The following is a 15,687-nucleotide window of genomic DNA, read 5'->3' on the forward strand; positions in this document are numbered from 1 at the left end:
CATCACAACTGGATTGTTATTTTGCCCTGTAACACTGTTATCCAGATGTTATTTAGGTATTGGACCTGTTGTAGAAAAGAAAAAGAAAGGTGGGTCAACACCCACCTCTCGTCCGGGGTACAACTCCCCTGCGTGTTCGTTTGATAGAGAGAGTCAGACAGGTGCAGTGGAGTTGAAAGCAAACCAAGTATTTATTACAAAGTACTGGATCCAGGAGAACATACAAAACCAATTATTAGCTGTCTCAGTATAAGTTCTGACCCCCCTCTAATCTGACTCCATGTTTATACCCCCAAATGACGCGAAACCTGCTGATGAGGCGTTGCTAAAATCATCTCATGTTAGTATGCGTAATTTCACGTGTTAGTGCTCAAGTTTCACAGGTCTGACCGGACCACTAGTGTTTGGCCTTGACTGTATCCAGCCGGACAGTGTGATATTGTTTCAGTAATCAGACAGTGCCGCCCTGTTCGTTTCAAAGTCTCCTTTGTATCAATTCAGTTCGTACAGAGTGCACTAGCTGATGATTGATGGCCGTTAGTCAGAAACATGCAGTGAACGAAATGCTTCAAGCATAAGCTACACACGTCACACAATGGATTCCATATATTATATGTTAATGTGTCAGTGGCGCGTGGTTAGTCCGCCATATAATAGGTCCTATGTGTTAGTAAACGCCTTATGTATCATGTGGGTTAATTTGTCATAATAAGGCCTGTGTTAGTCACATGCCTGATCAAACAATGTTTTACTATATATGTAAAGAATATATTGTGATTATTGGTTAATCTTCTATATAAATGCGTGTAAAATACACTGAGTAATAAAAATGATCAAATATAATGTGAGTATTGGTTAATGCATATAAAATACAAGGTTTCACACAGTGATTATGTAATTATAGATACTAAGTTGAGTAATCATAATTGAAAGATATTTGTCAATACACTCAAGGTAAAATAAACAGTTACTCTTCAATTCCCGCTTTTGACGTATCAACCAGATACGTCAACACATCGTAATTCCTCCAAATATGTATTTACATATGTTCAACACTTGATAAACATGTGAGTGAACATTTTACTAAGAAGTGTGTGGTGGAAATACCTGTGACGATTAATAAAGACAAATATTAAGTTCTGAGTCGTGTCAGATGAGTAACAAGTTTTTATTAATGCAAATTATTGAGAGTACAATCAGTCATGAAATCATCACGCTCTGAAAGTGCTCTGAGAGTAACAGTCTCTCAGAGCCATTATTTATCCCCGCTCCGCTGTATCCGGAACCGTAAACCATGTATGGACATAAGGTTTCCCGCTTGCAACGGCATCCTTCAGAATCTCCCTTCTATCCCAAGACGGAAACTCCCTTCTGTTCCCAGGCAGACTTTTTTAGGGTTGTTTCCCGTCAGAAATGTCAGCATAACCTCTTCACGTTCACATCCTGGTGTTTACCCAAAATGGTTATCAGACAAGGTTTCTCTGCTAGCTAGCACGTACACAATTGTCGGAATGACCTACAAGGTAACTCTGCAAAACGAGCTAATATGAAGTGAATTACCACTGTGAATATTGAGTGTGATTAAACACATCTAATAAAATAAACATGCATACAAATGATCACATCTAGTGAAATGAACATGCATAAAATGATTACATTTGTCATAACAAGGTGGTTATAATAGTAATAACATTGTGATAATGAAATTTCCCACGTCAAGTGGGAGCGAAAACCTGTCCGGCAGCCTACCAACCAATTTTTGACAGGAAAAATTCTCCCACAGCCCCTCTGCCCCAGGCGGCCAATAATTCAAACCCTATCAAAGGAGGAAGTGACATCATTGCCCTAAAGTCATCCCCAAGACTGGTTGGTTTACAGCAGTTCCTCTTGCTCTTCCTCACACTCCAGTATAGGTAAAATACATGGTGGTTTACAGTCTTTATTATCATTATACCCATTAGAGTAATGGTTATTATTACCTGGAGCCATATTGGAATAACTGGAGGGAGTGCTGGTTCGTTATGGTGTCCGTACTTTGCCCTGTTCCACCCCCTTTTACCGTACCAAGCCATTATTACACAATAAATGTGTTTTCCCTCTAAGGTTCCCACTATTTAGTAAACTTGTTATTTATAGCCCTATATGTGTAAGTGTTAAGGTTACAGAGTGTATATATATATATATATATATATATATATATATATATATATATATATAATTTTTTTTTTTACAATTCTGTTTTTTTCAAGAGTCCAAGGCAACCTGTAAAGAAAAACAATGTCCAGGACAACCTGTAGAGAAAAAATAATGTGTTCCCCCCCCTAATTTAGCAAATCACAGTCTATAACTTTATATGTGTAAATGTTAAAGTTACAATGCGTGTTCTTTTCTTCTTTCTTCTTGCTTCAGGGTTCTGAAGGTAGACTACCTCAGCCCCACGTACGAAGAGCTTTATTCTGGCTCTTGGTGTCTGCAATATCAGTGAATGAAAAGTATGAGTTGGTGTGTGATAAGACTATGTGTGTTCTTTAATGAGATGTGTTTAAGAGTCTCTGTATGTAGTGTACTTTGACGCAATCGAAACGTTGCTGAATGAGTTACTCCCTCACTTCCTCTCCTCGGTCACAGCCAGGCTGTGTGCTGCTGCTGCTGCTGCGCTCTGAGAAACTCTTTTCTCTGCTGTGGCCAGGCCAGGCCCGTGCTGCGGGGTTCTGCTGCCCCTCCTTCCTGCTGCGGGCCTGCTGCTGCTGCTGCAGGGTCAGACTTTTCAGCTGCTGCTGTCTCGTCCCCTCCTGCTTTCAGTTAGCGATCTCTGGGCTGGGCGGCTGCACACTGACTCCAGTTGCACCATGTCGAACCCTCGCCTTTCAGTTGATCTGCGTACGTTGTTCTCTCAGTCACCTGGAAAGGCTCAATCCAGCCAGGCTCGTTCCCCTTTCGTGCGTAATGGCGGAGGAACCCTCACTCTGTGTCTGGACTGGTCCACCTTTGCACCACGTTCTCCTTCTCCCCCTGTATAGGGGGTGCGCCGTACCGTAGTGCAATTTCCTAGCGATGTGATTGGCTAATTGTCTACGTTCGTGACGCTGTTTGTGTTTACGTATAAGTCAGTGGGAGGGACAGAGTTTGAGGGCGCTGATTGGTTGTTTGTCTGTCAAACCTCTAATCCACGTGTGTTTTGTGGTTTCCTGACAGCTGCTGTCTGTTGCCGTTTCACCGGGCGAACTGAATCCCTTTGAAGACACGTTTTCCAGGGACGATAGTATGTTCAGAGACTATTTATTGTGGTGCTTTATTCCTCTTATATTTCATCTATTTCATCCAAGTTAACTATATTAATAGTTTGTTTTGTTGAGTGTGTGTGTGTGGTTTTCTTTTTGGATTTGTTTCATATTGTGTTTCTATTAACACACAACTCTGGCTGAATGCTGTTACAACGCCAATTCCCCGAGATTGAGTAAATATCTCAATCATCATTGTTCCCTGTATATATCTACTCTTTACATCTTGCTTTCAGCTTATATTTTTAAAGTCTATTTATATTGTTTATTTTAACTTTGTGATGTTTGTCTTATATATTTTGTTGTTTTTTTATGATCAAAGCTGTATGTACTGCGTATGACAAATAAACTTTAAACTTAAACTTATGGCTTATGACTGTGTGTGTGTCTACTTTGTGACATAGCTATAAATTTTATTCTTATATTGATTTTCATAATACATAGGAAATCAGTTATTTATTTCCAACCCATTTTGAATTTGATTTGACAAGTTTAGAATTATTATTGGAAGGCCTAAAATGTTTTTTTTTAAATATGTACATTTATGAAAAATGACCAACAATTGTTCAAACAAACACATTTTATCAAGGATGACAGTGTTTCAATAACAAATTTAGTATTAGAATTAATAAGAATATAAAGTCATTAAAATGAACACTACCAACAATTTTTAAATGAAGAGGTACATAGTTACAAAGCTTTTTTTTACATAAAACTAACATAACATAAATAAACTGTTAGCACAAACAGTGCTAAAGTGTAGACAATTTTAAGGGCCATCATTGAATGATTAAGAACAAAGTGCCATAAAATTAAAACTACAGTATAAACAGTGCAACCATGATGTAACTGAATTTTCCCTAACCGCATCAAGTTATCAATTAAGTGCATGAAATGGGGAACGCAGTACACAATACAGCACAAATAAAATGAACAAGCATTAGCATTAGAATGATTAAGAAATTAAAGTCATTAAAATAAACACTATCAACAACTTTTACATTAAGATGCACATATTTACAAACACAGCTTTTTTCCCTCCAGAACATATTAAATATAAGGCTACCAAGACACAAGAGTGCTAAAGCTTAGACAATTTAAGGGCTATCATTGAATGATTAAGAACAAAGTGGCATAAAATTAAAACTATGTACAATGTAGATGCGGTGTAGGTGCGTTCATGCTGTAATTGTGATTTAAGTGCAGAAAACAGGAAACACAGTACAAAGACAGCACTAATCTAGGTAACAAATTTAGCATTAAAACAATTAAGAATATAAAGTCTTAAAAATGAACACCATCAACAACTTTTATATTAAGATGCACATATTTACAAATAAACCTTTTTTCCCACTAACCTAGAACTTTTAAATTAAAACTATTTACAAAGTCCAACCATGCTGTATTTACAGAATTATTACAGGTCAATTGTCCAACATGTCAACAACAGAGGTGAAATGTTCATAGCTATCGTACACCCTGTTGTTCAGACCTCTTGACGGGGACATCATTTTTACAGGGCAGAAGCTCTTTTTTTTGTATTTTTTATGTCCCTGGGTAGGCTGATCACAGATTGTGCAGACAGGGAGATTTTGCACTCGTGAAAGTCTGGCTCCTACTTCTGAAGGCTGTTCCTTCAGCTTGCGCTTGTATTGTGTAGCTCTCGCCCACAGTGAAGAACTGCACGTACTGTGCGATGTGCTACTGGTCTGCGTGGCAGGTTTTAAGGGCACAGTCGAAGGGACTGATGTGGTTGGACCAGCAATTCCAGAAGCTGAAGTAGACTCAGGCACAGGTCTGGTGATGGTACAGGTGGCAGGTGTTTTCCTTACCAGCAGTGGCTGTGGTGCAGGTGGTGGCAGTGTTGGATGAGGACGGGAGAGAGTCATAATGTCTGTTCTTTCCTTTAACATCTTTGTCCCTGCCATGCTAGGTGTGGGCACATATTCCATCATTGGGTAGTCTGGTGCCGGCTGGAGCGGTGCTGGAGGAAGGTCTGCAGACGAGATGGAGGTGGTCTTTGTAATGGTGGAAGGCTGTTTTGTGGAGTGCAGGTTAAGGATTCTCTCTTGGCAACGGATGAAGTCTCGTACGGTCTTGATGTTGATTTTTGGCAAAGGAATTCCTGCCCTGCACAGGACTGGATCCTCTGCCAATATCCGGTGCTGAATTTGCTCGTACGCCTTTAAGATGGTACTCTTCTCAGGGCTGGTGCGAGAACCTTGAGGTAATTGCAACCACAACAGTTTCACCAGGGTGTACATCAGCCTGTTGTTCTGAGCACTGATGTCCTGTTGTGCCGGTGCATAGCGCTTGGCCATCTTCATCCTCTGTACCACAGCAGCCTCAACAAGATCGTCCCTTTTGGTGCGACAGTAGAGGGTATTGCCCCAGTGTGTTCTGTACATCTGGTTGAACTGCTGTGGCTGTTTGTCATGCTCCTCCACTGCATTCCAGGCTTCGAGAACCCTGTTTCTCTGGTCAGTGGTAAGCGACAGCTTGTCTTCAATTAGGCTAATCTCAACCAGCACAGAGAAGAATGATTCTAGTTCTTTAAAACCAGGGAGAGGGTTTGAACTGCAGGCATCCTCCTGTAAAAAAAAAAACAAAAACAAAACAAATGAATACACAGTCTCTTTTTTGCAGCAACCACTGCACATTAAATTCTGGCAGACACACAGGTACTTACAAAGGCTGGAGGGTGAACAGTGGAGGTTTCGTCACTGGTAAGAGTGATGTGGGGCAGATCGGCATCCAGGACACCCTTGTCCACTTCTACGTCACTCTGGTATGCCTCATCAGCTTCATCTGGATCAAGCTGCCCAGGCTGAACCACCTCCTCCTCTGGACTGGGTCCATCGTCGGCAATGTCCTGAAGAGAGAAAGGCTCCCCACTGCTCTGACTGAACAAATACTCCAACCCGAGCAGCTCAGCAGAATGGACATCAGCAGAAGCCCGGAAATTCTCCTCCACAGGCTCTCCAAACAGCTGCTGACAACGGGCGTTGAGGCGATCGATCAGAGGTGCAGAGTACATTCTGTCCTTTGCCACCAAACACAGCATCGGAGGTCCTGTCCGAATTCCAGCGCGCGATACCGCTTATCAGGTAAACCTGATAGGGGCGTGCAGCACAGTGGGGACCTGAACATTGCAATAAAACATATTAGAATATTTACACAATTAAATGTTACATTTGTTTGGGCCTTTCAGCTCCTCGATGGCCAAATGGACGAGTCGGAACGTTTCCTGAGCCCCAAGAGTCACCCTCCGCACATGGTGCTTCAGCTGTTCCCTCGAGATGTGGTGGCGGACAACGACCTCATCTGAGACCGTAGACATCGTTGCTGGATATTTTGCTCAGACAGCTTTGATGAGTAGCTCCAAGTCCGTGCGGTTATAGGCCAGCACTGCCCCAGCTAGCGCAGATTTAAATGCAGCGTACTTGGAGTGAGACTCTGTTCGGATGGCTACATCAAAGCGGTGGATCCAGTGAAATATGTCCAGACGCACGATCATTCCATCATCCACCCAAGGCTGGAACAAAACCTCCACTGCTGTACGGCCCTGGGCACGGCAACAACCACGATCCACGTACAGGATTTTAGGAACGGGTTGATTGGCCATCCGAAACCTGTCCACGACACCTCGGCACATCGGACTCAGCTTCTCAGCAGACTCCTCGCAAGTCAGAACAAAGGAAACTACCTGGGAATGCTCGTTTCCGATGCTGGTGAACCACTTGGCAGAGCGTGCACCTTCCCCAGACAGCTTCTTCACCACCTGAAAAACAGGTTTAGGTGGCATAATGCATATTGCATAGGTAGATTCTGTTTTGAGTAATTTATCAACAATGTTTACAGTTGACCCCAATTAAAAATGAATAAAAGCTTTCATGTTTTGCATTGTACGGAATACCATTATGTACTGATTTACATACCTTCTTGGTTGAGTCCATTTTCAGTACAGTGCCAAAAGTGGAGAGGATCTGGCTCCTGTAGTCCTGAACGTTACCAGCCTCTGCCAACAGGAAGGCATGTCGCAAGAGCCGCGCAGAGGGAAGCTCCCTTTGAGGAGATGGAGCCTGGAAAGTGTGCCCTAATGCAGAGACGATCCCTCCGGGTTCCACGAGAGTCATGAGGAGCGTGGTGTACAGGTCCATACGCTGAAGGTGCTCCTCGACGTGACTCTCTTGAATCTGCCGCCACACTTTGACCATCGTGTTCCCTTCGGTTCTGTCCCTCAAAAGGCGCACAACGTTTCTATCCACACCGCGCCTGTAAGCAAAGCAACAGTCGTTACTTTCTGTTTATTTGGCTTTAACTTGTGTAAAGCACACACGTCATCGTTCGGTATACTCACTTGCTGGTGAGGATGGCAGGGAACATGGCCTGATGAGCCTCGCTGATTTGAGTTACAATAGCGGAATCCCATGCTAGCCATCGGCCGAATGCGCTGCCTTCTCCACTTCTGGCTGCCTTTGTACATGGTCCACAGCACAGGACTTCAGTGACCATCGTGTACCAGCTGGACACGTCACAGATGTGTCGTACCTGTTGGTGAAAAAAAAATTAAACACGTGGTAATAAATATTCAACTGTAATGCAATAATTAAAATATGGTTGAGGTGAGACATACATACCCGGTGGTGGTAGCCAGACTTGTAGAGGTACACATTCTGTCCTCTTCCCACACACTCATCCCCTCGAGGACACTTCAAGGAGTACCTCCACACTCCTACAGGGCGCCACACAAAGACACGGTTCCGGAAAAAGGGCTGTGGAGATGGCACACCACTCCTGACGTAGCCAGGAGGCTCTGGTGGGTAAAACCACATGCGGTCAGACCTCATCACCCGCCGCCTTTTGAACAGACCCGCGTTGTCCTTGTGCACCTGAACAGAGGTGAAAAGCCCTCTTTCTGTGTCCTCTTTTAGCCAGGAAATGTCGGCAGGGGGGATTCCGTTGGGCTTTTCCCACAGAGGCACCCAACCCTCCAGCTCCAACTGCAACATGCAGCGCATACAAAACATTTACAAAACTTTAAATGTACAGAATATTTTAACTACAAAAATCCTATAAAACACTGTTCTCATTTACACTGTTTATAATTCCGCAGTCTGCGATGGCAAAGGACAGGCATGAGCCTGGCTTGCGGAGGGGACCTCTGTGGACTGGCTGGGACACTTTTTCTGAGGTGCAGGTTTTTTGGGCAGGGCGGCTGGCTCCGGCTGTTCTGGCTGGACAGTAGTCTCTGACCTCTTCGGCCTAACAGCGGCCTCCCGAGTCTTCTTAGTCTTGTTCTCTGGCCGAGACGGGGACTTTTGAGACTTCAGTGAGTCTAAAAATTCACAAAACAGAGTAGTCCATTATTTTATTATCTTGTCATTTAAATAAAACATGCATGTCTATGAAGTTGCTATCTCCCTTGCCTTCCACACGCTGGCTAGCAGCAACCAGTTCCATGTCATCACCTTGCCACGATGAGGGATCAAACTTAGAGGTGCCTGCCTGCAGTTGCTGGACAAAGAAAAAGGAGTACAAAGTAAAAACATCTGGTTGATATTGTTATTGTTAAAAAATAAAATCACTGATTGAACAGTTTACATGTACTACACTATGCTGTCCATTTACTCTGCAATTCTTCTATTTTCCTGTTTACACTTACTTGGTCCTTATCAGAAATAAACTTCCTGAACCTCTTCATCTGCACACTTGTGATGTGGGTCACTGGTGTGTGTAGCCACCTTCTCACAGAAGTGTATGCCTTTTTAATGAACTCCCTCTGATCAGCAGTAAACTGCTCTGGCCTGTCCTTTTGGGTAGGATACTGCCTGTAGAGTTCCCACATCTCTATAAAGGTGTGATCCTCAAACCCTCTCTGACCATAGATGCACCTGTCGATGTTAGCCTCGAGTACAATGGAGACTGGCGGGAAACTCTCTGCGTATTCTGTGAGGAAGTCTTTCACCCACCGGTTCAGTACCTCCCCCTTTTTCGGTGGGTCGGCCACCTCTGCCCTGTGCTTGTCAGTTATACTGGAATCATATAAAACAACTTAGTACTGTCATAGTTTATGCAACTGCGAATGAGAGACGTTATTTACAAAGACTAAAAATTAACACTTGATAACAGCCGTAGTTTTACGCAAACACATATTCAGGTAACTTCTTTAAAGCACACTATTTAAGATGCACAGCTAATAATGGAATTAATATAATACTGCTTACTACTTCATGTAGCCCACATCATTTGCCACAAGCCAGTGGAAAGGGCCATTCTCGTACTGGCCAAATGGCACAACCAGCCTTCCCAGGCACATCTGATTTGATGGCGCAGGAATCCCCTCTGCTCGAAGGAGCTTCTCAGCATGGGCCAGTGCTGTGGTCTCGTGCAGAAGCTCCTGTGGAGGTTTGGGGAAGACCTTTTTTTTGTCCCTGTAGCATCGGGCCTCTTTAGTTGCCACCAGTATGGCCTGCTGACGATGAACAGGGGCATCTGGATTTACAATGCGGACCGTTGGGATCGCCATCCTCAGCTGTAGCTAAACACACACACACACACACACACACAATGTTGAAAGAAGAGTTCAGATCCTTTGTTCAATTACCAACACACAATTGTAAAAACATACCGTTATAAGTAAGTCTGACATGTATAAAAATACTACATGTGTAAAAGTATTACAAGCGAAATGTGGTAGTAATAATATAATAATGTAGTATTAACAGTGTTGGGAAGTAACGGATTACATGTAACGGCGTTACGTAATCAGATTACAATTTATGAGTAACTGTAATCCGTTACAGTTACTGCTTGAATAAATGGTAATCAGATTACAGTTACTCTGCTAAAATAAATGGATTACATTGCGGTACTTTCCTATTTTTGGTCTTCCAATCCATCACTGACAAAACGCCATCACTCATCCCTATTTGTGTGTGCAGCGGTGTCTGTGTGCGTGCAGGCAGCGAGACGGTAGGAGGGGCAGACAGCGGCTCCGCACACACAACGAGACGAAATTAACTGACATTTTCGTAGACGAATAAAAACGAGACGAAAATGTTTGGCAGGGACGAAATCCAATCATAACTGAGTTAGTTCTGTGAAAGGTAGTGACCAGTTAGGAAGAGATCCAATCACTGCTACTTTAGCGAAGGTGAAGAGGCGGGACAAGCGGGGTACTCATCCAATCAGTACCCGCCTCTCCTTCACTAGCGCCGCGCGCTCAGTTACAAACCCGGGAATTAACCTGTCGTTACGGAGCTCGACTGGAAGTTAACTCGACAGTGTTCAGCAGGGAGAGAGAGAGAGGAGAGGCGATATATTTCTCCTTTGACGTCGCGAAAAACAAGATAACGTGTAAACCGCGTGGAGCGACTCCATCTCCGGTAAAAACACCACTAATCTTTCAGCTTCTGCAGACCAGAGTCACACAGATCTCCATGCAGAGATCCGCGTTTTAATGCTGATGTTATTTCATGAGCTGATGTGTTTAACTCAGCAGTGCACTAAAACACAGAACTGATACAGAACTCACTCATTAAGACCAGATCATCTGCTTAGTCTCACAGTGGGAAAGATATAGCTAGTGTTAAAGCAGGAACAGGTCAGAAAGGAACTCAATAATATATCCAAAATAAAACAATAAAATAAGTCAATCTATGAACCCAAAAGTTCCTTACAGCACTTTCTCATAAGTTTCTCACTTTAACTCATGAAGTCTCTCAGTACATCCTGAGAGCATCTCTACAGGACAGTGTGTGAATGTGTGTCTCATTTATAGACTGTAGCTACAGTAGATGTGCTGAGTTACTGCTGGAGATTAAACTAGATAATTTAAAAGTTGTTTTTGCTTCCACAGCTCTGTTCAAACTATAATTTAACTATTCAGATGTTTTATGACCTGATTTCTAAAACAAAATTTTAAATGTAAAATATGTATAGTCACACACCTACAATAATAATAATAATAATAATAATAATATACATTAAATCATATATAAATATATTTCACATTTAAACATTAACAATATTACTTAAGTGGTTATTAAACATTTAATTTCGTATAAGTGTATAGTTAATAATTCAAGGGAACTGATGAAAAATCATTTACATTTACACCCTTTACATTTTAGTCGAATAAATTTACTGTAATTTTTGTAGACTATATTCTTATGACATTAAGTCGACTAAAACTAAAAACATTTCAGATGACTAAATTATGACTAAAACTAAATGCTATTTTCATCACAAAACTATGACTAAAACTAAATCAAAATTTGTTGTCAAAATTAACACTGGTGGCAAACCTGCAAATAGATAGCTTGGTTTTTAATGGTTTTATCATCAATTTATAAAAGTGTTTTATAAAATTGTTTGATGAAATGGTTTCATACGTATTTTTATAGAGTGATTGAAAAGGCTGTTTTATTTGTTTATCTATTTGTTAACTGGAAAGAAAACTAAAATAATAATATGCAATATGTGTTTGCTACATTCATTCAGGCTTAAAAAAACGAAAAAGTAATCCAAAGTAATCGGATTACGTTACTCACTTGAAGTAATGTAACTGATTACGTTACAAATTACATTTTGAGTGATGTAATCAGTAATCTGTAAGGGATTACATTTTAAAAGTAACCTTCCCAACACTGAGTATTAAAGTACCAGTTTGGATTCTGTCACCACTAAATTATTAATGGTGAAGTATCTAAAAAGTAAGCAGCAAGTTGTGTATGCTGGGGGTGCAGCTAGTACATACTACTGTACGTACAGTTTTATATACAGCTATACATTATCTAGACAAAGGTAGTGTTGTAGAAATGAAAATGTGAGGTGGGCTACCCCCACCTCTCGTCCGGGCTACAACTCCCTTACGTGTTCGCTGAATAGAGGAGTCTCAGACAGATGGAGTGAAGTTGAAAGCAAAACAAGTATTTATTACAAAAGACTGGATCCAGGAGAACACAGAAAAGAGCGGTCGTTGACCGTTCCACATATGCTCTGAACCTCTAATGATCTGACTCCATGTATATACGAAAAATGACGTGATATCTGCCGATGAGGCGTTGCTAAAAATCATCTTATGTCAGCATGCATGGTGTTACGTGTTAGCGCTCAAGATTCGCTAGTCTTTGGCCTTGAGTGTGCGCAGCCAGACAGTCCGGCATTGTTCAGTAATTAGACAGTGTTGCACTCCCTGTGCGCATGCCCTCCTTAATTTGACAGGTGAAGGACTTTACGTGCACGGAGAGAGAAAGACCGTATTGTTTGCCCAGAAGCCTCCTTTGTATTAAGTTAGGTCATGCAGAATGCACTATCTGATAATTTGTAGCGGTTAGTGAGAAAAACATGCAATCACACAATGGGTTTCAGTGAGGTGTCAGTGGCGCGTGATTCGTCCGCCATATAATAGGTTCCCATACGTTAGCAAACTCCCTTATGTTATGTATCCTGTCTGTCAGACTCAATGTCACATGCTGGTTAGAAACAATGTTTTACTATATGTGTGGTTAGAGGTTAGTTTTCTATATAAATGTGTAAAAAATATACTGTGAGTGATAAAATGATCAAATATAGTGTTAGTATAAATGTGTGAATAATATGTGAATAATAAAATGATCAAATGTGGTGTAAGTATTGGTTAATGCATATAAAATACAAGGTTTTCATACGATGGTAAGTAATCATGATTATTAGGTGTTTGTCAATACATTTCAAGGTAAACAAGGTTTCTTCGTAAGATTTTCCATAATTCCCCCTTTCGACGTATCAAACAGATACGTCGACAAACCGTAATTCCTCCAAATCATGTATTTACATATGTTCAACACTTGAAAACATGTGTATGAACATTGTACTAAAATGTGAGAGCGAAAACCTGTCGCGGCAGCCTTCCAACCTATTTTGACAGGAAAAATTCTCTCACAGCCCCTCTGCCACCCAGGCGGCTAATGAGATGAACTCTATCAAAGGAGGAAGTGACATCATAACCTTAAAGTCATCCCAAGACTAGGTGATTTCCAGCATTTCCTCTTGCTCTTCCTTACATTCCAGTATAGGCCGATCCCAATTGACATGTGTCGACCTAATTACGTATAAGCTGCTTAATCGGTGTTATGGGTGATTCTCATGAAGCTGCATGCAACATGTCCATGACAATTTTTAAAATCAGTACTTAATTCACAAAAACTCTGATATTGTGTGTAAAGCAAATAGGTAGTACTGTATGGATCAATTGTTTTCATTATCATAGAAAATTATTTTTATATAAATTAATTAAAAAAATATATATATATATATGGAAATTCTCATCACCGTTATGTGTCCGTACCCCTTCCTTCTAATTTTAAGTTAAACCATATTAAAAGTACTAAGCATATCGAATCAATAAAATAGATTAAAGTCATTTAAAATATCAACATTTATACATAATATAAATATTTTTGAACAAAAAATGTACTTGATTTTAAAGAAAATAACTGTGTCCGAAGAATTTTTTCTCATTACCGTTTCATGATTTTACCCCCCTAAAAATACACTGTGCCTTTAAATTGATCAGCTATCCCATGATGCATCACTTCAGAGACAAGTTTCAAAATGGAGATAAGGTCAGTTGGTTACTATTCTCTCCCTTTGAGAAATCTGTGTTAATATTGCTAAAACTGTCCTCAGTTACACTGTGTATTATCATTACCGTTATGGTTTAATACTCATTACTTTAAAAATATAAAAATAAATTATTTCATGAATATTATCACAATATAAGGCTTTTTACAGCTGGCAAAGTTATAGGTTGTTATCATATTAGCATTTTAAGTTAGGCTGATTGATGGTTGATCGTTTGGTTCTATTAAGCTGTGTTGTCTGGTCTGTAGTTGTTGCGTTTGTCGGGTGTACGGTTGCTGATGTGTTTACAATTGTTCCCTCTACCGTTGTTAGTTGTTCTTGCTTTGATACGATGGCCAATGTTATTATCATGATACCCATGAGGGCAACGGTTATTATTATCTGGAGCCATATTGGAATAGCCAGAGGAAATGCTTGTCCGTTATAGTTTCCGTACTTTGACCTGTCCCACTCCCTTTTTCCGTACCATGTCATTATTAAACCATAAATGTGTTTTCCCTCTAAGTTTCCCAGTATTTAGTAAACTTGTTATCTATAGCTCTATATGTGTAAGTGTTAAGGTTACAGAGTGTATATATATATTTTTTTTTTTTTTACAATTTCGTTTTTTCAAGAGTCTTTCGGCCACCTGTAAAGGAAAGCAATGTTCAGTACAACCTGTAAAGAAAAAAAATAATGTGTTCCCCCCTACTTTAGCAAATCACAGTTTATAACCCTATATGTGTAAATGTTAAAGTTGCAATGCGTGTTGTTCGTTTCTTCTTTCTTCTTGTTTCAGGGTTCTTGAAGGTATACTACCTTGATGTCTGCAATATCAGTGAATGAAAAGTATGAGTTGGTGTGTGATAAGACTATGTGTGTTCTTTAATGAGATGTGTTTTAGAGTTTCTGTATGTAGTGTACTTTGACGCAATCGAAACGTTGTTGAATGAGTCACTCCCTCACTTCTGCTCCTCAGTCACAGCCATGCTGTGTGCTGTCTGCTGCTGTGCTCTGAGAAATCTTTTCTCTGCTGTGGCCAGGCCAGGCCCGTGCTGCGGGGGCTCTGCTGCCCCTCCTTCCTGCTGCTGCTGCTGCGGGGTGAGTGTGCTACCCCTCCTTCCTGCTGCGGGCCTCCATCTGGGTCAGACGATTCAGCTGCTGTGCTCACCTCTCCCTCTGGCTCTCTAAGCGATCTCTGTTGTTGCACAGCTGTAGAACCCTCGCCTGTCAGTTGATCTGCATACGTTGTTCTCTCAGTCACCTGGAAAGGCTCAATCCAGCCAGGCTCGTTCCCCTTTCGTGCGTAGTGGCGGAGGAGCCCTGACTCCGTGTCTGTATTGGTCCACCTTTGCACCATGTTCTCCTTCTCCCCCTGTGTAAACAGATCTGAAACGAAACTTTTGTATTCGTTATAATCATGTTTAAGGTTCACTATTCATTTTGGAAGTTTTTAAGGCGTCCTCCGTGTCTCCTTTCTGCAAGTTAAAATACATGGTTAAAATACATTTATCACACTTGACTTGAGCTCTAATTTCCCCTTGGAAGTTAATTATTTCATATTTAAATTTTGTCTGTGCACAGATTTCAGCCCAATTTTTGTTTTCTTACCTTCTTCAGTTGTCCTGATTTTCAGTTATACTCAATCATGATCTTTAATGTCAAAAGTGCTTTAAATCCCTAACTTTTAGGAATTTTCAATTTTAAATTGCAACCTTTAATTATCATCACCATTAATTACTTGCTTTTACCTTCATTTTGTTCACATCCCTTTCCCTTTTAGTGTAACTGCTTCCCT

At 41.0% G+C, this 15,687-nt stretch overlaps 3 protein-coding genes across 6 annotated transcripts in view; all 3 read right to left on the bottom strand.

The window, feature by feature from the left end:
• The window catches only part of LOC125801395 (zinc finger protein 239-like), a 250,068-nt gene that overhangs the window by 99,591 nt on the left and 134,790 nt on the right, over positions 1-15,687 (bottom strand). The gene's annotated exons all lie outside the window — the stretch shown is intronic.
• Positions 4,706-6,440, bottom strand: LOC125801653 (uncharacterized). The gene is made up of 2 exons (XM_049478432.1): positions 5,971-6,440; positions 4,706-5,872 (listed from the first exon to the last, which is right to left on the bottom strand). Exons 1-2 carry the CDS (start codon positions 6,343-6,345, stop codon positions 4,706-4,708), a joined length of 1,542 nt encoding a protein of 513 aa, XP_049334389.1. The 5' UTR covers positions 6,346-6,440.
• On the bottom strand, positions 6,494-8,137 carry LOC111197539 (uncharacterized). The gene is made up of 4 exons (XM_022686976.2): positions 7,922-8,137; positions 7,642-7,832; positions 7,220-7,556; positions 6,494-7,062 (listed from the first exon to the last, which is right to left on the bottom strand). Exons 1-4 carry the CDS (start codon positions 8,129-8,131, stop codon positions 6,640-6,642), a joined length of 1,161 nt encoding a protein of 386 aa, XP_022542697.1. The 5' UTR covers positions 8,132-8,137; the 3' UTR covers positions 6,494-6,639.

Source organism: Astyanax mexicanus, chromosome 4 (assembly GCF_023375975.1).
Source record: "Astyanax mexicanus isolate ESR-SI-001 chromosome 4, AstMex3_surface, whole genome shotgun sequence".
Classification (NCBI taxonomy): Eukaryota; Metazoa; Chordata; class Actinopteri; order Characiformes; family Acestrorhamphidae; genus Astyanax; species Astyanax mexicanus.